The sequence below is a fragment of the Melanostigma gelatinosum genome (assembly GCF_949748355.1).
Source record: "Melanostigma gelatinosum genome assembly, chromosome: 22".
In the NCBI taxonomy this organism is placed as follows: Eukaryota; Metazoa; Chordata; class Actinopteri; order Perciformes; family Zoarcidae; genus Melanostigma; species Melanostigma gelatinosum.
Window position 1 is genome coordinate 8808129 of NC_136655.1, and position 24433 is coordinate 8832561.

Sequence of the window (24433 nt, forward strand, 5' to 3'; positions counted from 1 at the left end):
GTGTGTGTGTGTGTGTGTGTGTGTGTGTGTGTGTGTGTGTGTGTGTGTGTGTGTGTCTGACAGCGCCTTGGGGAATGCAGACTTTGAGCGGATTAATGCCCTAAATATAAACACTGCTAATCAGGACATCAAAATAGTCACAGGGGGACACAGATATGCATTCACACACACTTTCATGTGCATGACCACAGTGTTGCCTTGCATCTGTCTCATTCTGTCATTTTCATCTTTCGGGCTCAGAAAACAAGTTTGAGTTGGAAACATTCAAGGGGCTTCAAAAGAAGCAAGTCATCCACATCCCATGGCTTTAAATACGATTACGAGTTCAAAAGGAAACACAAACTCCAAAAGATGTGCCCAGACCAACTGTAGGTGTGATCTGACGTCAAAGCAACAGCGGAAACACGAATTGGTTTATGGCTCTTGGTTTGTCATTAAAACGCTAAATCTTGAATAGTGAAAGGTAATCTGCATCTTAAAGGACGCTAATTATACACCTGCAGTACAACACAGCCAGTCATAGTTCAAGATACAAACAGATGCCTGTATGTAAATTGCCTGAAGCACAAATAAACCATCAGATGAAGGTGCATGTATCAATGTGTGGAGAGAAGAGAAGGAAGGCGAGGTCAAGAGTCAGACACAGACCGACTGCCAAAGAGCCACTTGCGGCAAAAGAGCCGAGGGTGAGAAACAAAAAAGAAGGACTGCAGAGAGAGAGACAAAGCCAAATATATTTCTCTTTCATTGAAAGCTTCCTCCGTTCTGCTGTGCTGTAGAAACAGCAGGAGGTGTGTGCACTGTGAGTCCAGCATCGACCACAACAGACACACAAACACACACACACACACACACACACACACACACTTGGAGGTAACACAAGCAGCACAGCACTGTTTGTTGAGCAGCACATTTGCTTGTATTTTCTGCCACATGAATTTAGAATCGGGTTTGGAGCCTCCTGGAAGAGCAGGTGCAAACTTATTTTTCGTGGACTTTACTGGAGACTATATTCCTGGCACATAAGCTGCAGGATAACCACAAACCTTTATAATTAAACAACAAGCTCAAATCCAACCTTAACTTTTAACCAAACTTGCTTTTGACTCAAATTCTAACTGGGTACACACACAGACCACACTGCCAGCATGCTTGTGTGTGTGTGGGAAGCAAAAGTGAGAATAAACATCTGTAAGCAATGAGGAATACTCTGCTGGACAACAACTCTGACATCATAAACTTTCTCCCCCACAAAGAAAAACTCCGCCGCCCCGTCCCTGCTTCCCTGCCTGCATTCCTCCGCCTTCCTTGCATCTGCTGCCATAGCAACACAGCAGCCAAATAAAAAAAAATAATTAATTCAACGAAACGACGAAATAAATGATTTGCCAGGAATGGATTTCAAAATCGATGCATGACTAATGCTCGCCTCTCTTATTGTAACTTGATATTTAACTGGATGCCTGTCTGCGTTCAGGTGCTCTGGCTGACCGTCTGTCCAATAAATAATAAAATGAAATGAGAAGTCGAAAGGATCCACACCAGCTCCTGCATTTTGTGCATTACATTTCCTTGAGCGAAGCAGTGAAACATGAATCATGTATCCGTTTTAATTCAATTCCTGCATAAATGAACATGTTAACCTCAAAATCTCACATCAAAGGATAGCAATGGTGTGTGTGTGTGTGTGTGTGTGTGTGTGTGTGTGTGTGTGTGTGAGAGAGAGAGACATAACAGCAAGACATAGAAGACCTGAGAAGCAGAATAAATAAATTGAAAGACAAGACAAAGTTCGGAGGGGGGGGGGGGGGGGCTCTCTGCCAATATCCCCTTTCAACATCACAACATTTACCTGCAAATACAAGCCGGCCACAAGTCTCCCCGTCTGCCTACGACAGTAAAAACACACAGCTGTTGAAACAGGAAATGGAGCCGCTTCCTTTTCCTTTTCTTTCTGTTCAAACAAACCACTGAGAAATAAGCCAGAGCATGTTTCCCCCTGACCTATATAGAAAAGGGGCGACAATTGGAATTAAAATCACCATGGCAACAAGATGTCAAGTGACGTCCCACAACTGTGACCAAAATGGCTTTTCTTCTACAGACCACAGTACCAGTAACTTCTGGCTACTCCGAATTTCGCATCAATTGCATTCAAATTTGCAAAGAAAGCTTTCATGCCCCATCAACGTAACTGTAACTTAACGGTTATTCACTTTTTACAGTGAGCTCATGATTTGACCAGTCACTGTCTCGTACAATCAACTCGTAGTCTACCGTGTTAATTGAGGTTGGGTTCCTTTTTCCAGTTGAGTTTTGAGACTGCAGTCGAAAAGTCTTCTCGCTTTGGAAGGTTCCACACGGACAGAAATGGCCGTAAAGTATCGCAGCCATGATGAGATCTGGTCAAATCCTCTAGGTGCTAAGTAAAGGTGCTTCAGTGCTTCCTTTATCTCTTTTAGCAAAGGACACACTGGATCATCCTTTCACAAAAAGGAAGGGTGCAAATACCGTCACACACTTCCTAGAGGCAGCAAATGTGACAGTGTTACAGCAGCGCAGGGGACAGGGCAATAACACGGAACATCAGTTTTTTAAAAAGCAAGATAAGCCAAAAAAATGGAGCTGAGAGCAGTGTTGATTGTAAAGTGTGACAGCAGCAGGAAGGAAGGACCGGCGGAATCTCTCCACGCAAGCAGCCCGTCACTGAAAGAGCTGCTTATACAGCCCGCATGAAACAACAGGGTAAGGATGCACGTGGCGAAATGGAAGACGCGCGTCTTGTAATCGATCTTGAGAACATTGCAGTGTCACCAGGGCGGACCCACATCAATTACGTCTGCCGTTGCATCATAATTACATACCTCAGTGTAACTGCAGTCGGATTCTCTGAGCGCCGCGGTTGTCTTTTCCTACATCCGTATGAATTTACCTTCACATCTTTCCTTGACCTCATGGCGTTTTTCCATCGAGGTCAAGTGAAAATGGTTAGGGAAAGACGTGAGGAACCCCTAACCCTAAATACATTCTGTACTGTACAACGTATGGTATGGTGCATTATTGACCATGACAGAGCAGGGTGCAGACACCACACAGCCAGCTTTCAAGCCAACAGACGGTGAGTCTGTCTAAAGTAAAATCATTTTGCTTGAAGCTGCATGTTGCCAGTGTTTGTTTATCATGTGTCTCCCAGGTTTGGCATACAACATGGAAGTCCCAGATGTTTGGAACTTCTCCCCAGCGTGTGAACACAATGAGCATACCCGAGTGGAGCGTTTTAATTTGGATCGTGTCGCCAGGTAATCTTACAATCCAACTTTTCCTTCCCGTCAGCTGTTAGCAAACGCTGCAACCTGGACGCATTTGGAACGTGAGTGACTGAAATGTATCCGTCGCATTGTTCTCTTATTTTCAATACTGTGGTCATTTAATAAACCAAGGAATTTTGAATGAAATGTCTGTGTGACATATATGGAAAATGCAGCGCTTTAAGTGTGCTTTTTAATACGTACTGCCTCCGGGTGTTTACCAGTATTTTCCTAAGTAGCCCGTCATCCAAGACGGGAGGGGGGGGGGGGGGGGGTGGTCGCAGTATAGTTCTGTAATATTTATGTTCAGCTCCGTTTCACCTCGGTCGGAACCTTTAACTGCATCTTAATAGCTAGCATGGTGTATATGTATAGCTGGGAGTGTGTGGGAGAACGCGCTTGGCAGATGCTGCAATAATTTAAACCCGAAGTGACATTTTCACGACCCGTTAATGTTTAAAGCGATAAAAGTGAATATGGCAATGAAATGGGTGCTTTAATGCGTGTCCTTGTGACACAGAAAGAACATAAGAAAGATGTGAAGTCACGCTTCCTTACATTTAGGTTGCACAAATGTGTGCGCACAAGCGTGCGTGTTTGTCAGTATTGTAAGTCGAAGATGATGAAAATTGAACACTTCTGGTTGTTTTTGTTACCTCCTCACCTTTGCTCCAGCAATTTTTCTCATCCTTCCTTCGAATAGTCTTCTTTTCATAATGCTGTCCTTTTATGAAACAGTTTCCTGATGTTTGGAGGTCTAAAAACCCATCACATGGAAAAAGTGTTGATGGCGATACATTTTCAGTCTATCTTTGTGTTTTCACAGGAATCTCAGAGCCCTTTGATGTCTGGGTGTGTGTGTACACTGCAAACCATGCCTATGGATATCGATATTTTAGGTATAACCGCAGACTCATTTAGATGTGGTAAAGCAGCAAGACAAGAAAAAAAATAAAAAGCTTGTCAGGTTAGACAACTTGCATATGACCTTTGAGGTGCATATCTCATTCAGTATCTTACCACTTCATCGTTCATGCAGCATTTAAATTCATCACATATTTATGCTTTTTCTTTTCATCTTAAAAGCGTGCACACATGCAATGCACTGAACCTGTCTGACTTGTGAATTAACCCTGTTGTTAGGCCGGTGTATATAAGGGCTTGTGCAATATGACGAGATTATAGGTCAATGCAATATTGGTTGGCCAAGATAATGGTCCGTCACGTGCCTCACTGCATTGCTCTAGTGCTTCAAAAAAAAAGTAACAAGGCTGTACGTAATTAGCCGTGTAGCCCTAACTTCAGCGGGAAAGATCTTCACTCCTGTTCAGCAAATAATAATGCGCCTAATTGGCGACTCTTTAGTTTTAAATTATTATTCATAACTTACAGAAACATTGTGTGCAATAGTGTTTTTCTCTCTCTCTCTCTCACACACACACACACACACACACAGCGGGCAATGGGGGCGCTCAGTTGATCATCTCTAAAATGATCTGTCCTCTTTCCTCTTTCGAAAAAATTATTTTCTTTAAAAAGATAGATGTAATCATTTCCAAAATTCAGAACATCTTTTTCACCGGGGTCTAAAACCGGTTTGCTCTCCAGCTTGCCGCACATGTAAAGGAGTCACATATGAACAATGCGGTCTGACAGCACCATGAATGATATTTAAATCAGTATACTGTCTATACATGAGGACACTTCAGTCAATAGAAAAGGAATATCTACGTCTGAATCTCTTCAGCTTTGTTATGGATGATAATTCTGTATATACGTTATTCTTTTTAAAGCAATATCGACAACAGGGGAATTTCCATACGGCCCAGCTCTAGTGTATAGCAGCGCTTGAATAAAGGGATCACTATGAAGTGAATTATTCCACATTCAAACCATCTGAACATGCAGTGAAGAGCCAGACAGAGAAAATGCAGAAACAGGAAGGCAGTGCTCACCCAAGACAAATTAAACACGCGTTGCTCCAGTACCATATAATGAAAAACACAAAAGCCGAAAACATGGGGGAGGGAAACACAAAGGGATGGAAAGAATAAAAACTAAGCGAAGATATAAGGCCATGTCTAAGCCTGCATGAATTCCTATTTCTCTTTTTGAAGAAGAGATTCTGGAGTGAAAAATGGGGACGGCTCGGGTAAGTGGTGAAACTTTTAAATCCGTGGTTCCGTGCTGGCGGAGTGGGAATAAATTACGCCGCCGGACTCAAAACTATGGAGCCAGAGCTACGCTTGTTAAAGTGGCGTGTGTTGGAATGGCCTCCAACCCTCAGTCGTTATCCATCATTTCTCAGGTTGCGCCTGCCAACTCCATTGCATAATTGGGTCTGCGCTACCTCTGTCACCATCAACAGTCATTCTGATGTAAATATGAGTGCAGCCCATGTAAGAAAGATTGAGATTGTGTGGTGTAGGGAGTGGGGGCTCAGACAAATGGATTGTATCAGATGAGGAGAGCTCAGATTTCCTTGAGGACATTTGGAGGAATGTTCGTCGACGCACGTCATCCATCTGTCTTCCCACGTTCAAACACTTTACTGTTGGTCTCTCCTTCTGTTTGAAGGTCTTTCTTCTCGCCTTGCAGTTAGTATGAATTTACATCTCGCTGCACTGAATTATTCCGTCTGGGCCAGACATCAACTTCCTCACACTGACTTCTTGAACACTGTTGAATATGAAACAGAAGGTGAACTTTAAGGGTAAAAAAAAAAATACATTTTCAAAAGATGCAAACAAAAGCTGGAGGCACACAAGTGAAATGTCTACGACCTGCTCTCAGATCTGATTTAAGCTCGGTGTTTTTATCATATACATCTTCCATTCCTTCTCTGTGTGTTCTCCTAAAAAAAACACAAGATGTTTTACAGATCATGAAATAGACATCAATGGCAAAGTTCTAATCTGATTTCAATTTACAAGAGTTGTGAAAACCTCTAAACTCAGGTGTCTGTGATTTTGCTGAGGGTGTTTTTCCAACCGAGAACTGTGGTTGAGATTAAATGTTGTTCATCATTGTAACTACTGAACCAGAAATCACTTTCAAAGCAATTGTGATGCTTTTTCTCATTTGTGCGAAGAAAGATTGATTTGTCAGAAGAAGTTAGGAAGAGGACCTTCTCTTTCTACTTCTACTGCTGGCAAAACGTCTTCACAAATGAAGCGTTGCACAGCTTCCACATTGAGTCTCTGGATCTTAAATTGCTGTTCAAATTGAGATGAGTCGACATTTATGAGTTATCATGATCCATGGCTGGTTTCAAGGGTTCTTTTTGCAGTACGTTAAGAAATGTACAAAAGAGATAACTGCATCAGCTTTCAAAGTGATCAATCAACATGACAGGAATACACTTTTCATACGTTTGTCGTGCTTTTTTGATGTTCATTATTACTTCTGGTGGAATGGCTTGTGTTCCTCCATTCATTTGTCGAGTCTGTATGTCCTGTAGGTATGAGTTTATTTACGCTTTTTTCACAATTACAAGGTACATTCCGCTCTCTGTCTATTTCCTTCATGCTAAAATATATGATATCTACATTTTGTACAGTGGAAAAGCTCTTAACAACACCAGTTGTATTCCTTGGGTTTGTATATACTTACGATATGCTCGTGTGTGGTCACTATAGTTGTGTGTTCATGCATGCTAAACTATTTCACCTGGTGTCTTAGGGGAGGGGGTATTTCGGGTTGTAGCTCTGGGATGGAACTCTCAAAAGCACTATGTCTGAGAGTAAAACAAGTATTCCTGTTTTTTTTGGTTCTTGTCATTTATTTTAACCGTGACCCCCCAGAGCCCTTCTGCAGACACAGATGGAAAATTGAAAGAAAAAAAAAAAAAAAACACATGAGGAAGGAGGGAGGAAAGAAACATAACCTAAAGTTACTGGAGCAGAACGGGGAAGAGGCTTGAAAGTGCTTTTAAGTTGTGCAGGCAGATTCTTTCTCCCACGTAAAACACACACACACACACATCGAAACAGCCCGCAGACACACAACTCACACCGACAAATGAATACACATGAACTCACTTATATGCACACATGGAAACAAACATGGATCCATGAAATCACGGTGCAAACACACATATACCTTGCGACACAAACACACTCACACACTCCTGGACATGTACGCACACACATAAACACACACCTTTGTGTACCAACCGGTGCATTAATGTTGCTGAAATTACTTTTGGGGCTTAGCAGTAACTGGCTGAGTTATTTCTTTCTCTCCTAGATCTCTTGGTGGACTTGAAAAGGCCAAATAGAGACAGAAAATAAGAGGGCACGCACACACACACACACACTTAAACATGGCCGACACCATCAAATGTGTTGCAATGTAACTCTGCAAGTGAGCTTTTGTTGCCAGCCGGTGTGCTCCGAGCTGAATCATAATATCGTCTAGTTTAAGTTTCAAACAAGGCAGATTTATGTTTCTGGCTACAGGGCCTTGAAATCTGCTCCGTAACATACTGCTTATCAGCAGAAACTGCTGCGTGGGAGGCAAATCTAATTATTCCTGCGATCCCCGACCACTAGTAATCACCGAGACGTGGCTGCAAATGGTGAGGTGCTTTCACAGGTTGATGAAGAATCGCAGGCAAGCCCCAGAGTTTTTCTGGAAAAGAAAAGGTAATTTCTGTTGGCCTTAATATCGAGGTGGCTGGGGGGGAAATTGCTAAAAATGGCTATTTCAGCTGGATGGGATGAAATTTACAGCGCTGCTCAGGTAATAATTACCATCTCTGGATGTCCTCTGGCAACACTAATGCCATCTGCAGAGGGCTGTTAACTCCTAATAGATGTTGTCAATTCCACCCAGGTGAGAGTGGCAACATAAGGCTAACGTAAACTGGATTATAATAGAATCTGGAGATTTGGAAAGATGTTAATGATCTCGTCGAGATAATTCATAGTGTGAAGTAATTTTTAAAAAATCACACAAACCAAGGCAAGCGAAGCAAATACTGTATTGTTCCGCTGCGAGCAACAGTGTGGCAGTCAATGTACCCACCGTGGACAAAACTACACACAGAGACATGAAAACAAATACATATATTCAGGCTTTAGAAATACCAGAGCTCCATTTTACAAGGACGAACAGACCGCAAACCAACAGCATAAACAAGCCTACGAGCATGTGAGAGTTTGGGGCATTTCATGAAGACGATAAATACGGCTTCACCTTGAGATGAAAACCAAGGCTGGTGTAATTAGTTACAAATGGATGGGTTGATGTTGGTGCTCCCTGTGTGTGTGTGTGTGTGTGTGTGTGTGTGTGTGTGTGTGTGTGTGTGTGTGTGTGTGTGTGTGTGTGTGTGTGTGTGTGTGTGTGTGTGTTGATGAATAGTATCAGTCATAAGTTGTGAGGGGAGTGTAATCAAGGACAAGGCACAGAGAGCTAAATCGACCCGGGGAGACACGCTGTCACCTGACTGAGTTAGAGAGTGTGTTTGTGAAGCGGTGGGTCTGCCAAAAAAAACTTTGTGTTCAGCATAAGCACTGATATGTTTGAGAATCCATACAAAACATATCAGTCTGTGTCCCTCATTCTATATGATTCTATTTGTAACACATGCTGAAATTTAGTACAATCTAATTTGTTTCCAACATCATTACATGGTGCTGCAAGTGTGTAGCAGAGGTCCTTATACATTTCAATATCCTCATGAATAATAATAATAGAAAGTATCATTTCTATAATGCAAAGCGAAGTGATTTTCCAGCACCAGTGTGGTCCACGAATACTGCACACACGCTTATAAACAGGCTTATTTGATGTGTCATTATGCATCACAATGCATTTCAATTGAAGTGCGATTGTCTGAATGAAACAGCATAAGCCGGTAGCAAGACTCGGATAATGACGAGGGCCGGGGGGGGACTGAAAGCGAACTAAAGACGCAAAGCTCAGCAAAAAGGCGGGAGCTTAGTTTAATGCCAGAGAACTAATTAAATTAATCTGGAGATAAACATTTAATTATTTTCCTTCCCTTCTTCATTACTGCCTTGCAGAGCTGTAGACCGGCCAGTGTCAGGGGGGGAGGGGACTACTCTGAGCCGGTGAAGTCAGTCCACACATGCTCTTTCACTCTCACTCCTTCAGTTCACTTCCTCACCCACAGATTCACCCCACAGCCTCTTTCATTGACAAAAAGTCTGCCTTCTGTCTTGATGCTCTCACTCACACACACACACACACACACACACACACACACACACACACACACACACACACACACACACACACACACACACACACACACACACACACACACACACACACACACACACACACACACACACACACACACTCACGCCACCTCTTCCCCTCTGTCTGCAGTGTGGCTGAATGTAGATGTGGCAGTTGTAATCCCAGATGGATTCCATGGAGGAAGGTTACTGGAAGGAGAAAGGGGCCGTGACTTGATTTAAAAGATTCCTTCGGTACAGTACACTGCCACCTCTTGTTTTATAGTCCAGTGGTCCATATGCTGCGAACACAGCACGATATCGGAGGCTGCAATCTCACGTGCGTGGCAAGATCCAGGCAAAAAAAACCCCCAAAAAAAACGTTGCATTATGCGCACAGTATGTGAACGGTTACTAATGATGAGTAAACAGGTTTGGTCCCATGCTCACTCAGCTGTGTCTGTTACTAGTTCTTGCATGACTGGAAAGCCATGGCTGGGGGTGACAGCACACAGGCGGCGTACACTGTAAAAGGCATGGTGAATATATTGCAGGACGTGGCCACGGATGAGCAAACTGCAAAAATTATTCTGGATAAACACGGGATGAGATGACTTTCCAAGTCAAATTGCGTTCAGTTAAACTCCATTATTCAGTGCCAATACAGAAAGCGGTGCGACGATCGTGCAGTGAAGTTAAAGTTGTGCACCACTTGATTTTAAGTTTATTTTATTAGTTCCACGTGTCATACATTGTATTTTATACAGACTGATTATTGTGTTTTTATCAGTGGTGTATAGTAACGAAGTAGAAATACTTACTGCATGTAACAAGCCAAAACAGACTCATGTTGCTGGACTTTTGCAGGAAAAACGCACGAAAAATGAGGAGTAACTTTTCGTAACACATCAATAAAACGGGGATGAATTTCTATCATTGTACGAAGAGAGTGACATGAGAAGATCAATCTCATGTCTGTAAGTTAAATCAGCTATAATCACTCTTTTAAAGTGATTAGTGACTCGTCTAAAACATTTAAAAAAGGAATAACTTCAATAGAATCATTCTATACACTTTGGCTTCTTCACATTCAAATAGAATGTGAAGAAGTTACATTGTATTACATTGACCCTTTGCTTTTTTATTAACAGCCTTTACTTGTACTTTTACTTTCAATACTTAAGTACATTTAATATCAGAAAATTACTTTTGATACTTAAGTACAATAAATATCAGATACTTTAAGACTTTTACTCAAGTAGTATTCTAAAAGGTGACTTTTACTGGAGTCATTTTCCAGTAAAGTATCTTTACTGTTACTCAAGTATGGCTTTTGGGTACTTTATACACCACTGGTTTTTATTTCCTGATGTTGTGTATTGGTGATGATCTGCTGTCTACAGAAAGCACGTTGTGCTCCCAGCTTGAAAAGTGCAATGCAAAAAAATGTATTATTATTATTGTCATTATTATTAAAGTAACAATTTGGAGGTTGAAGTCTTCAACACGAGCATCCAGGGTGTTTTTAGTTTTTTTTTTAGTTTTTTTTAGTAACCTCAAATCGAGTGTTCTTTCAAGTTTTCCCTGAAGCAGTTCTTTTTGAAGCAAAAAGATTTTGCTAACTGCCGCGTGGCTGAAAAATAAGTTGTGCAGAGTTTTCTACATAACTCCTCCTGGGAGCGGAGACAAAACAGCAGCTGTGGAGCAGCAAACATAAGTAGGACATATTCCCTTTCAAAGAGTGCATGGGAGAAGTAAATAGTGAACTTTTGCAATCGTGTTACATAAGAACAGGCACAAGCCAAGTACAGAGAGGAATGACTGGGCAGAATCAAACTGGTCCTGTAACTGACACCAACACACACACACACACACACACACACACACACACACACACACACCCTGTAACCCCTGACTCATGCTGACAAGACTTGAGCGGCTACTCTGAAACTTTTCGGTAATTCATATGCACACACACACACACACACACACACACACTCCTGCGCAGCACTACACATTGTCAAGAATCATCAGTGAACACACAATTACGCACCACTTAATATGGATGTTTGGCATCAGTATGCAGAGTGCCTTGTAAGCTGCAATCATTACACTGCAATCACAAATTAACCACCTACAAATTCCCTGTGGCTCTGCACGTGTGTGTGTATGAGTGGATGTCCACCTGTGTCACGCTACATATTTCTGTATATATGTGTGTGTGTGTGTGTGTGGGCGTGTGAATGCGAGCGTATATATCTGTGTGTATGCGTGTGTAGGTTTTGCAGGGGCAGGGAGTGCTGTGAATCTATATTCGGAGCCCTATCGTTATTCTGTCACCGTTCCCACTTCCTTGTCCCATTCTTCTTCTATTCTCTGTCACTCCCCTTCTATTTCTCACACTCTACAGCTCGATTCACCACTCTAATGTACACACACACAGCTGTCATCTCTACATCAGCTCACAAACAACGGCCAAGAAGCAAAAGGTAGGAGATTGGAGCGTAAAAATAGAAATATCTCGACTGATACTCTCTCAGATGGATTCGTCACGTGTCTTTAGTCTCGTCAGTCTCTAAATATTTGTCAACATCCAACTTGATCCGTTTTTTCAAAAAACATTTGCGTCATAAACGGGGAACCCGACAGCATTTTGATCTGTCAACACCACTTATAGGATTTCACAAACTGATTTGAGGCGGCGTTCTCCCAAGCGCGACGCTCTCATGACCACGGGGACCGTTGCTTTTAAGTCTCGCATCAAAACCGACAAGTGATCCCGTCTTTGTGCGTTTCTCTCCCTTTCTGTATCTCTGTCACTCTCACTTATTTGAATTTACTCTCGTCTCTCTTGCCACCACAGACAGTGATCTCAACACTTTCCAAAGGCATTTGAAGTTGCTTATTAATCCCATTTGTCACTCACCTGTACATCTCCGGGATATATACGTACTACCTTTCTTGTAATCACATGTTCAGGGCATGTGCCGCTAATTTCCCGGGGCATACTATGCAGAGCAGCGGACATTTCAGACAGCGACTGCAATGCAATAGCCTGCAGCATGGTTAGAAATTACAAACATACAGAGATAAAAAAGAAAGTTAAGAAGACAGCAGCACTTATCACAGCGAGCGTTTGATTGACAACAGTCTGTCTCCGCTCACTCGCCACAGCCTGAAATCTACAGCCTGCAATTTACCACATTCGAACAACAGGTTCCCGCTCTTTTCTTTCTATTGTTCTCTTGAAATTACAGGCTAAAGCCACCCATCATGTATCATACAGCTCTTTCTAGAGTCCAGTTCAATTATATCCGACACTAGAGCGACAAATGCTCTGTGAAAGCGCGACACGCCACAGACAGAAAAGAGTTGGAAACTTTGCTGCAACCACTTTTTTTTACGTGAAGAACCGGAGGAAAATCTCCTAGCCATGGATGCTACACTATATATGTTCAAACTTCTGTGTCTACATTGATATTGGAAGCGGAAAAAGCGCAACCTAGGATTACAAATGTCAGTCTTATAAAGATGGCATTCCTGAGGACTGCCCCGGGAGCCCCATCCCCAGATCCCCGAGAGTCCCAGGACCCTACCTTGAGAACCACCGGTCTACGCTTCAGCGGCAAACCACCCGACATCGACGTATCGCTAACGGTTTGAGCTCCTACCAGTTTCTCTGGAGATCTGGACGAAGGCCTCCACGCCGCTCTCTCCGTAGTTTCCCTCCGACGCTAGCGTGGACACGTAGTTCCACTCCATCGCCGTGACAATGTCCATCATTGCCTGGGCCTGGTAGGAGTCCGGCGGCACCACGCGGGAGAAGAAGTCGTAGCGCGTGTTGTCGCTCAGTTCTGGGGCCGTGGAGGCGTAGCTTATCTGAGGGATCTGGACAACAAGGGGAAGAGAGCGAAGAAGACACATTTGATGTGCATTGTTTTTAGAGTCTGCAGACTGAAACATGAGGTAAGACGACTGTGGTTCAATTCAATTTCATATTTATTATCAGAATCAACTCCTTCGCCCACGAGCAGAAAAATACAACTAAAGGTAAGCTGTAATAGAAATCATCATTTCCACGCCTTCGTGCATAGTTTTACTGGGATCTATACGTTATAAATGCCTCCCGCTCCCCGTGGTATCGCTGTGATTAATAATTCTCTGGAATGTGAGGAGAAGTTGCCAACACGAGTGTTCAAATTAAACTGCAGCACTGCAGACGTATTGTTGGCTCAGACATGTGAAAGAAGCAAACAAACAATTTGAGAACGAACAAGCCTGGAGGAGAGCGAGAGAGAGAGAGAGAGGCAAAAGTGATAAATAATTGGGAATCAGAATGCGAAACGAGATGGAGAGGTAGCAAAAAGGGGAAATCGCCGATGCGCCGTGTCGGCATTTTTCTCAACGGCGACGTCGTGGCCGACGGATTAGGAGTGGAAAGAAGACGCTTTGACACAGGTAGACGGACACAAAAAGAGACAGCGGGGACCAGAAGGGAAGACGGACGGACGAAAAGCACAACAGGCCGATGGCAGAAAGGAGAGACAGAGGTTGACAGAAAGAGAGGACTCGCACACACACAGACGGGTATTGCTGCTGATAGGTGGAAGGTGTTAGATGGGTGACAGGCAGATTGCTTTTCCCCTGACAGAGGGGGACAGCAAGGGAAGACCCTGCACTTGCCAACACACACACGCAGACGTTGGACAGACGTCTCATTGGCATTCATTGGAAGAAAGCCTTTATCTGCCAATCTAAACACAAACGTAAGCTGTGTCAGCTGTCTGTCTCTTACACACAACCACACACACACCATAAACGTCTGCAATTGCTGAGCACAGCAAAACACGCTGATACCGCTTGAACAAATTTGAGAAGGACAGTGTGTGTGTGTGTGTGTGTGTGTGACAGACCGGAATGCTTCTCAAGCCCATCACTCACTGTCTTTATTCCCTTTGAGTGTCATCTGAAGCCGCTGCCATCCTGCATCTACACTCGTCTCTGCCATTTTGAAAGGTCAGGGATCTATCCTGAGTTTTGCAGGATCTCCTAAATGGTTCCTCTTTGGTGGCGCTGAAGTGCTGAAGCAGGTGTAAAGAAATATATACACACACACACACACACACACACACACACACAGTATATAGCCCTGCATCTCCAGAAGTGGTTGTCTTGTTTCAGGGGCATGTTTACAAAAAAATCTATTGTACTTTCGTTGAACGCATGAATAAGAAAAATGAATTCTGAGCCCGAGCAGTATTCATTCACCTCCTCGAGCAAAGAGTATTGAATGGACGAAAAGAGAATGCATTATTCTTTAAAGACAGCAATCGATGCACACTTAGCGGATGGCGTCTCGTTTGTTTTTGTCGGATATCTAATTTTGGAACAAAACAGTTTTTCTGCCGTTTAATAATCTTCCCATTTCTCTCGGGGAACTTGGTAGGAGTTCACGCTTGGGACGCTGGAGTTCTGTCATTGGTCGTCTTCTGCCTGGGGAATACAACAGCAAACTTTCATAAACTTCAGGACGCGTATGTATAATTCATAGACGATAGCGAGGAAACAAATAACAAGAACGAGTTCAATCAAAAGCTGGACCAGCAGAGGGAAACAATTGGTGGAACAACTCGTGTTTGTGGTTTTTGTTAATAATGTGCATTCGTTTGTTGGCATGCTGGTGTGTGACTCCCCTGTTTCACGTGTCCTTTTACTCGCTACGTGGATCTAAATCGGGGAATATCCATTTCAAAAGAGAAATGAATGCACGGCTGGGGGAATAACAGATTTGTCTGTTGACAACAGCGATGGGAAAGTAACCCTGTGACCTGGGCAACCTGCCACTTTGATCTTTTGTTCTTTCACTCTAACAGCTGGGGAAACTTGGAAAATGAGACGAACGTACAACCGCGCACTCTCATCCTCTCGTCATATTTCCAGAGTCATTACCGAGTAAGAGGAGGAGAAGGAGAAGCAGAGGGGAACGAAAACAGATTCAGTGACAATCACATATCTGCTGCGGGTACAGACCAAATGTCTTCCAAAACCACACCTGTGTTTTCTAAAAGTGAAGATTTCCTGCAGATATTTCTTACCGGCAACACGTTCAGAAAGCCCCCACGAGACACGCATCTAGAACGTCTGATGTGTCGCGAGTAAAGTCGTGAGTGACTCCGTCCGCTTTAAAAGCAAGTAGGTTTGGAGTTGTAGTTAGAGGCGGGAAATTAACAGCTTGCTTCCCCCACATCACCAGGGAAGAAGATTATGCCTCCAATCCCTCTAATTCCATTTGCTCTAATGAATATGTGCGCGTGTGTGTGTGTGTGTGTGTGTGTGTGTGTGTACACAGGATATGATAATAAAAAAAAAAAGAGTATGCGTGTGCTGTTTCAATCAACACTCGGAACACTTCTACACACTTATGAATGGGGCAAAGTATTGTTTCAGTTTCTTGATACATCAAGACCTCGATTATTGAACGATATTTGATGAATTTGTTGAATATTTGAAACTGTGTTCCCGGAGGCGCTCCCAAGATTTCCAAAATTCTACTCTGCATGAAAAGTTAAAGGCTTTCAGCGCTGCAGTGTTCAACCCTTTGGCGCTATTCTTGGCAGAGTCAGAAAGCTTCTGAACCAGCACCCGTGAATGCGGCGGTGCAGTGTGTGTACGGGTTATGTGTCGGTGAATACATGCTAAACCTCCCTCACATATGTGTTCATCGGTCAAAATGATTAATCTCGGTTAAATGGTCAACCTGCCTAAAAGCACCTGTATGATTTGATACATAATAGTGTGTGTGAACAAGATGAGTGTGTGCACGCGTCATGGGGTGTGTGTGGGTGTGTGTGTGTGTGTTTGTGTGTGTGTGTGGCGGTAATGGAGCTGTCGGGGCCAGAGTCTGAGCATTAGGTTGATAGATGGCAGTGGTCAGAAGCTAATTAACCCCCCCCACATCACACACAGACAGCCTCTCTGTTACACACATCCACGATCACACACACACACACACACACACACACACAACAGTGTCAAAGAGAGGATTGGGTATGTTGTAGAACTTGCTCACAATTACAGTCGGGGATTAAATGAATTTAACACACAAAAATGTGTCAATGTAAACAAACACACTGGAACCGTTTCAGTGAAGGTCGATGATGGGGATTCAATTACACACACAAACGCGAGCTGGATGTGCATTCAATGATTTGATGTTTAACCTGTTTTAAATGAGTCCACTCTTTTACATTTGCCTTTTGTGCGGAGACAAATTGTAAACGATCTGAATTCATAGTCGTTTGGACGAGAATATCTTCTTCTGGGACGGAGCAGGAGCAGCTTCTGACTGAGACGTCAGAGGAGAGAGATCTCGAGAAGGAAGGCACACATACTACCAAATTGATCTGGCTGTGCAGAGCCCTGGTTTGGAGCCTGGAGTTGTTTACTTGCTTAAAATTTGACTCAGCCCCTCTGTAAGAGCCAGAGGGTCTGAGTCTGTGTCTAATGAGGAGAGGGAGCTGGCACAGTGGGACCTCGGCGAACTAATTTACCAGGATGACGACTGTTGGGGCTGAGGTGTCTGTCCGGGTCCATCTGTCTCTCGTTTCCCTCCCACTGTTTGGCCCTCTGCCTCTGTGTCTTGTTTCATGGCGACTCCACTTTTGCTCCTTTTTTTTTTTCCGCAGTTTACGACCACAGAAACTAAATACAACAACTAAATAACTACTCGGGACAATTACACTTTCTTTCGTTGTTTGTAATGTATTGATATTGTCATCATATTTCATACCTTGTAAAAACATCTTGTCAGCAATATGTTACATATAGTCATATCGATTTTATGTTCTCTGTAACATGTGCAGAAAGGCACAAACTTTCAGAGCTGTCAACCCCATTCTATGTCGCACTTCACTGTTCGAGATGACACTTTAATTGCCGATAAACGACTCCGATATTCCCCTTTGCCGTCTTTACCCTGCACGCTCTCCACCTCACGCAGAAAAGAAGAGCAGAGGAGAGATAGACAGAAGGAAGATGAATGAAAGAAACTTGAGATAATTGATGGGAAACAACCAATTGATAGGGGGGGGGGGGGAGGCGAGGCGATGCAGATTTTCGGGTTTTTTAAAGAGTTTAAAAGAAGCCCGGAGAAGTGACAAAGATGAGATTGATGAAGGCAAAGAGCGAAGAAAGAGAAAAAGGCGGAAAAGCATCACAAAGAAAGAAACTGGGATGAAATGACAGAACAGTGGCAAGGCTCCGTTTAACCCCTTCTTGTCCACGTGTGTCATCCCATACTTGAATAAATCATTACAATTAGACGGCTGCATGAAACGCGAGAGATAAACAAAAACAGATCACATCCAGTCACAACAACATAAACCAACATAAACCTTCAATAGATTATGTTCTTTGTACCTTTCCATTGACGCTTCACATGAGGCACTGAGTTAACGTAACTCAATAATTGACTCCAGTTTGTAGCAGGGAACCCTGTAACTCTGAGCACGAGCAACAAGGCTGAGGGGACTTGCCATTCGTTTTGAAGGTGTTTGATCATAAACCATTTTGACCAGATAATTGCTCGAAAGCAGAAGTCACTCACGTAATTAGGATTCATTGGGCACAGAGAAATATCACAGGCACGCACCAATGCATCAAACAGACAACGGTTATAGCATCACTCTTTCCAAAGCAACAATGCAGGGCCTTAAATATGAAGTGTAAATCAATACTGTGTCAGCTTTCCTCATTCAATGTTATAAAGAAGCGTTCTCACTTGCTTTATCATGTTAAACCACGGATTGATGTCTTCTGATGCATAAATGGATCAAATTGAACCAAAGCTGCTGTTCATTCTTTCCAGAAAACCTGCTGTAATATTTTTTTAAAAATGACTAAATGGAAAACCAACACTATTCGTTAAATGTGGCACCTGGTTAAAACTGATGTATCTGTAATCTGGAGGCATGACGGTGAGTTGATTGAGTTGGGGATAGCATGACTTGCAGCAAACGAGCCAAGAAGAGATGAAGGTCTGGATTACACTTCACTCGATTGAAAATATTGATTGCCTGTAGCGCGGCCTCAGGGCGGCTTAACCCTTTTAAACTGTCCATCTAAACTTAGATTGCTGTCAACAAACCCTCACAACGTCGGCCACTGGTTTAGAAAAGATGAAGCTGTTACTGCAATTCAACGATATTAAGTTATCGGGATTGTATTAATAACTGAGCTCTTAATATCTGCCAGAGACTCATGGAGACTCAAGCTAGCTTGGGTTGCTGATGACCATGTCACACATACCGAGTCAGACCTTCTGTTCACAGCGTTACAGAGTGGTCACATTAACATGGGAAATACGGGATGGAAGCCTGAAATTGAAGCCCTCTCACCCCGCCAGGTATTACACGCCGAGGGTGACAGCGGATTAACCACGGTGACACAGAAAGCTCTGCTGGAGAGGCAGGAGCTGGAATACCGTCCCACCGCCTCAGTCAATTTAAATTTCAAGAGGAACCGCAATAAAGGCTGCACTTCAGTCGAGGAAAGATTTAGTGTCGCGATGAATCTGCATCGTGCTGCAGGGAGAAGGTCAGAGGGCTGGCTGGAGGGCTGGCTGGAGGGCTGGGTATGTGATCGAGGTGGTAGTGCAAGTATCAGTAGTTACACAAATATAAGTGCAAACACACACACACACACACACACACACACACACTGCCAATATCAGAGAGGTGACGAGGTCCAGGAGGCTGGAGGCTAGAGACCCGAGGCTACAGCCTTTAATAAATCTCTGTTGAAACATCATTCATTTCTCTCTCACACTATCACACACACACCTGTTTTGCCATGTATCATACATTTTGGAATAATAGCAAAGCCAGTCACACACAGAACAAGCAGCCATCTGTCCCCACTTGAATGCCCTGAACACAAATCTAGCAATGATGCCTATGAATTGACAGGTAAAGCAACACCGAGTGCGTCCTGTTTTTCCCCATTCTGACGTGAAAAAGTCGCAACAAACCAAGGCTTTCCCAAGTAATGTTTTATTAATCTTTTAAAAACAGCCAAAACTGATAATTACAGGCAGAAATACAAAATAAAAATGCATAAGTGAGATCAATCCAACAAATTGGCATACATAGAGGGACACATATCTCAAGCCTGTGGCTCAATACTCTCATTATTTACGACAGTTAAGACGAAAGCCGCCTCATTTTGCTCATTATCTGGGATCAATGATGACTCCAGGCTTCGAAATCAGCATGGGGTAGTCAATGCTTATCTACTCGTAATGAAATCAGATTATCATTTTCAGGGAACCTCTGTGATGTAAAATCTAAACTGAAATTAGACAAATTGTCTCATGAATGAGATTTTGAAGGGCTTTCATTTTGAAACGCTACCTCAGAATGTCCTGGTTCTCTCGGAGTGACACCTTGAGGTGGTCTGCTGTGAACTTGTCGTGAAATGATTTTGTAACTATGCACCATTTCCTCCAACTAGAGGAAAACCTCTTCTCATGCGCCCAAACAGTGGTGCATGATACACCTACTGTGTATTTGAAGCAGAGATTAATTGGGCAAATAGACACATTGTTTTGTTCCCATCCTCATCTCTTCAGGCCTCACCTTTTCCCTCTCCAAACACCTCTTCAATAAACATAGCCCGAAGCACCAGTAAGGTCTCCTTCACTTTGCTCGCTTCTGACAGTATTTTCCTCAAAAACGCCCGTGTCCACCGCCTCACACGTATTTCCCTTCAGTCTGTTATTTGAATAATACATTCCTCAGACCGCCGAAATCACATCAGCAACCTAAATATCGTGTCTCTCGTATCTCATTGGAGGAAAAGCACCAGACTACTTGATCCAAGCCAGCCACCTGCAGCTTCTTCCCCGCCGTTACACAAAAGTGCTACCCAACAGCGCTTCATTGTTGAGTTGTACACACGATGGTGTGTGTAGGTGTGTGTCTCTCAACATGTGCACTCGACACCTGCCAGCATTCAGTGTTCACGTATGCATCCCTGCATCCCACTGTGCAACTGCCGACTGGAGCTGCAAATGTCACGAATTCCTCAAAACACACACGCAGAGCTACACTTACATACATTTCAGTCTTGTCAGATCCACAAACACAGGCAGAGGACAGACACGCACACAGTGGAAAAACACAGTGTTCCCACCTGCCAGTGTCAATTTAGGAGTCGGAGCATGTCTGAGTTTCAAACAGGTATTCCCCCAACACCCAAAAATCAATGCGCGCCCACACACATGGCTCAAGTGCTCACTATTGCCGTGGCTGCAGAGAGCCTGAGTGTGACTCCTCAGTGCTCCTCAACTGCCACGGTATATGCGGGTATGTGTGCACGAGCGTGTTGTGATTTATCGTGAGCCCCTCACGAGAGACTCACCATCGGCTCAGCAGGCGGCCACTTCAAAATCGGTGATGTTTTGCATTTTACATTATGTATCAGCGTCAGATGGTGTGTGGGTGCGAGCGGTATCGTGGAACACCTGTGCTGATGTCATCACGGCACCATCAGGTCTTTCAACGGGATAAGTGATGTACACACACACACACACACACAGATTGTTACTGGATTTATAGAACCCATAATGACCCGATAGCATAATGTCGACAGTCACATCATGACAAAATAAAGTGAATAAAGACGTAGTTAACATCAGTTTAAAAAAGCGTGGATGAATATCATATCCCGGGTGTATTATCTTTGTTTTGCAGCTCAGCGCTGCCATACAGCGCCTCTTTCTTTTGGGGTAACAGGCGAGGAAGGTTGTTGATATTGCTTTGCTGGTGATGCGTTACCGTCTTTTCCATCGGTTGCTTTTTGTCTAAATGTGCAAATTAATTTTGCACATTAAAAAAATAAAAAAATAAAAGTATGCAATTGTGTATAAATGTAACAGCAGTAAAAGGCACTCGACTGCGAAAAACAAGGGGATTGAAGAGTAAATGCAAGATGTAAACATGCTGCTATCATGTTTTGTGCACGATTTCATGCTTTGATTGTTGATTTTGTGATTTGTGTTGCGAGTCTTTATGAAACAGAACCCAGCTACATCTTTTTGGGACTCAGCACCTGGACCTGAAAGTTGTGTAAGTCTATTGAACATAAATGAATTTAAAAAATCGTTAGAAATGCACACGCTGAGACTGGACTGGATTATATTACACAACAACACTACAATATATGGTCTTACAAATTGATATAGAGTTGAATCAATACCATTCTGAAACAATTTCAATAGAAAAACAAGATTCAGATATTCAACGGCTGCACAGTCGAACTGTTTGAATTGGCTTCGGTGCAGGTTTGGCCAATCCAAGAGCTTAAAAGGATCTTGTGCTCATGAGCTGTTTTCTTGATTTTTATATGCATTTGTGTGTTAATGATTCGCTGGGTGTGGGAGTATCCTCTCCCCACCGCTGGTTGGCCCTCACTCAGCGCATTTCCTTAATTTGCGCTGCAACCGGCTATAGGATACAGCCGCTCGCCAAATCCCGAGGCCAGGATGTCTCAAAATATATTACAAAAAAATATATATATGTGATTCCACCTTCTCTTGAGTCATACAAGCCAGTAGCTGTCCCCCCCCCCCCCCCCCTGTGTTCTCAAAATGTCTCTGCAGCTGTGTTGGAACTGTTTTTAGTTCTGCTGATTAAAGTGAAGCTAATTTTCAGAATCTAACAGCTTGTTGCCACAGCGGTCCCTGTGCCTTCACATAGCAGGGAAAAAAACACAAATGTATTCTGACATTCCAACAATTGTTTCAGGGGGTGAAACAACAGCGCAGCAGATGGTGAGTCATTACACATCTATTTCTTGTGCTGCCAAGCATCACTAAGTGGCCGTTAAGGCACAGCCACCAACAGGTTAACGCCTTCAAATAGAAAGAGACTTCGACAAACAGTCGCTGTGCCATTGATATCGGAGGTGACTGAAGTCAAAATGGAGGAGAAATGATGACGCAGATGGCGGATAACGCCGGGAAAAACATCAACAGAGTTTGGTAAAAAAGAAAAGAAGAAATTACCAACAAAGCCGAGTACAAATGTGACCTTAAAGTTGTACGTGTCTTGGCAAGGAACTGGTTTCAATAAAATCAAAGAGGAAGTAAGTTAGCAGCAGGTGATCCAATTGTTACAAATGAAGAATACACCCGCAGAGAGGAAGCAATAGCATTTCCGAACACCACATTCATCTTCCATTCCACCTCCCCTTTCCCTCACACTTGCAGACTCACAAGTCTTTCCATGTGCGCACACACACACACACACAACCACAAAAGGTGTCTCTCGACTCCTTCATAGATCCACCATTTTTTCCTGTCTTCATGAAACATGTCGTATCGCATCAAAATCAAGATCACGGCTTCACCCGAGCGCTGTTTTGAGCTGCGTTGTCACTTTAACAAACTCAGCGTGTGACTCATCAGGTGCTGCATGAGCATTCAGGTTGTGCAGCGGGCTCCGACTCAGTGAATATCATTTTGTATGGCTTAGTAGTCTGTAAGTAGTCTCATAGTCTTTTGTGCATCCACTGTGTGGGGAGACAGATGTATTTTACTGTGGGTGTCTGACAACATGATTAACGTTGGAATTTCATAATGTGATCTGTGTGTGTGTGTGTGTGTGTGTGTGTGTGTGCCCAACTGAGCAACAGTCTGCACACCGACTTAATGCACTAATGTAATGTTGTTGGCTAATAGAAACAGCTACGGCTAAAATCACACACACTCAGCGGCCGGTAATGGGATCAATGGGAAGAATAAATAGGGGAGCGCAAGGGTGGAGGAAAAGGGGATGAGGGTTGATATTAATATAATCTGTGGATGGGAGGATACTGGGAGAAGAAGGGGGGAGAAACGCGGAACAAGGCAACGAGGGGTGGTGGAGATCAATAGAATATCAAGAATGCAATGCAAAGAAGTAAAAGATGGATGGATGGTGGAGGGCTAAGCAAGAAAGGGGATGGTAGAATAATGAAGAGTTCGTACAACCTTCCTGAGTTGATTGGCCGCGGAGAAGAATAAAGTTCCAACTTGGTTTTGGCAAGCATACACTTCAGTAAGCAAAATCATTTTGGAATCCAAAGAAAGTTGACACATGGAAACTGAAACAATGTGGGAAAAAATGGATTTAAAGCCGAACGCTGGCTCATTAGCAACAGATCCACGGACGCGTTAGAAGCAGGAAACAACTCTTAAAACCATTGGCTTCATTGACATTCAAACCACGCAAGTGCAACTGTGAGAAAAACATATTCGCAAATGACAGGAGTCCCCACTGCACGTGAATTTTATCGGACGTGAAGTTGACTTCAGCTCTGATTAAAAGGGAACAATAGATGTGAAGGCAGAGCCGTTTGGGAGGTGGACAGTGTGACCAACTCGTTTCTTAGAGTCTCTCCGTGAGACCGACTGCTCAGCACCGGCCCCCTGTTCAATCCACAAAAGCTTTGTCATCAGAAAAGTGCTTTCAGCCAACCATTGACTTGTCGTATTCTTTTGTCCCGCCTTCTCTGCTTTTCCATATTTTTCTATCAGTCTTTCTGCGGGGCTTTTAAATATTCGAAACCTAAAGTGTACTCTATCAACAGGGACAGAAAGAGGATATGAGAAGAGAAAAATGAAGTCTCCTCAATGGTTTTTTCCCCCCCTCACCTTCCTCTACTCTCTAAAATCACGTCTTTGCCTCACTCGCTTCCTCAATCTACTGTAGTTTTATTCTTTCATCTATTTCTTATCCGTCCATAACAGGAGACAGAAGGGAAAATTATCCTTTTAAGTCGGCTTTCCTTTCACTTAATCACCGTTTTCCCTCTATTCACCGCTTTCCTCAACAGTTCTTTTGTTCTTTCCACATTTCCCTCGCATCTGTTAAGGTCAGC

General features: G+C 43.3%; 1 protein-coding gene across 3 annotated transcripts in view; it reads right to left on the reverse strand.

Moving 5' to 3' along the window:
• grm8a (glutamate receptor, metabotropic 8a) overlaps positions 1 to 24433 on the reverse strand; it is a 158800-nt gene that overhangs the window by 85034 nt on the left and 49333 nt on the right. For all 3 annotated transcript variants that reach the window (XM_079294633.1, XM_079294634.1, XM_079294632.1), the window contains exon 2: positions 13186 to 13402. In XM_079294633.1, coding sequence (XP_079150759.1) covers positions 13186 to 13402 — 217 coding nt within the window. The remainder of the gene's footprint in view (positions 1 to 13185; positions 13403 to 24433) is intronic.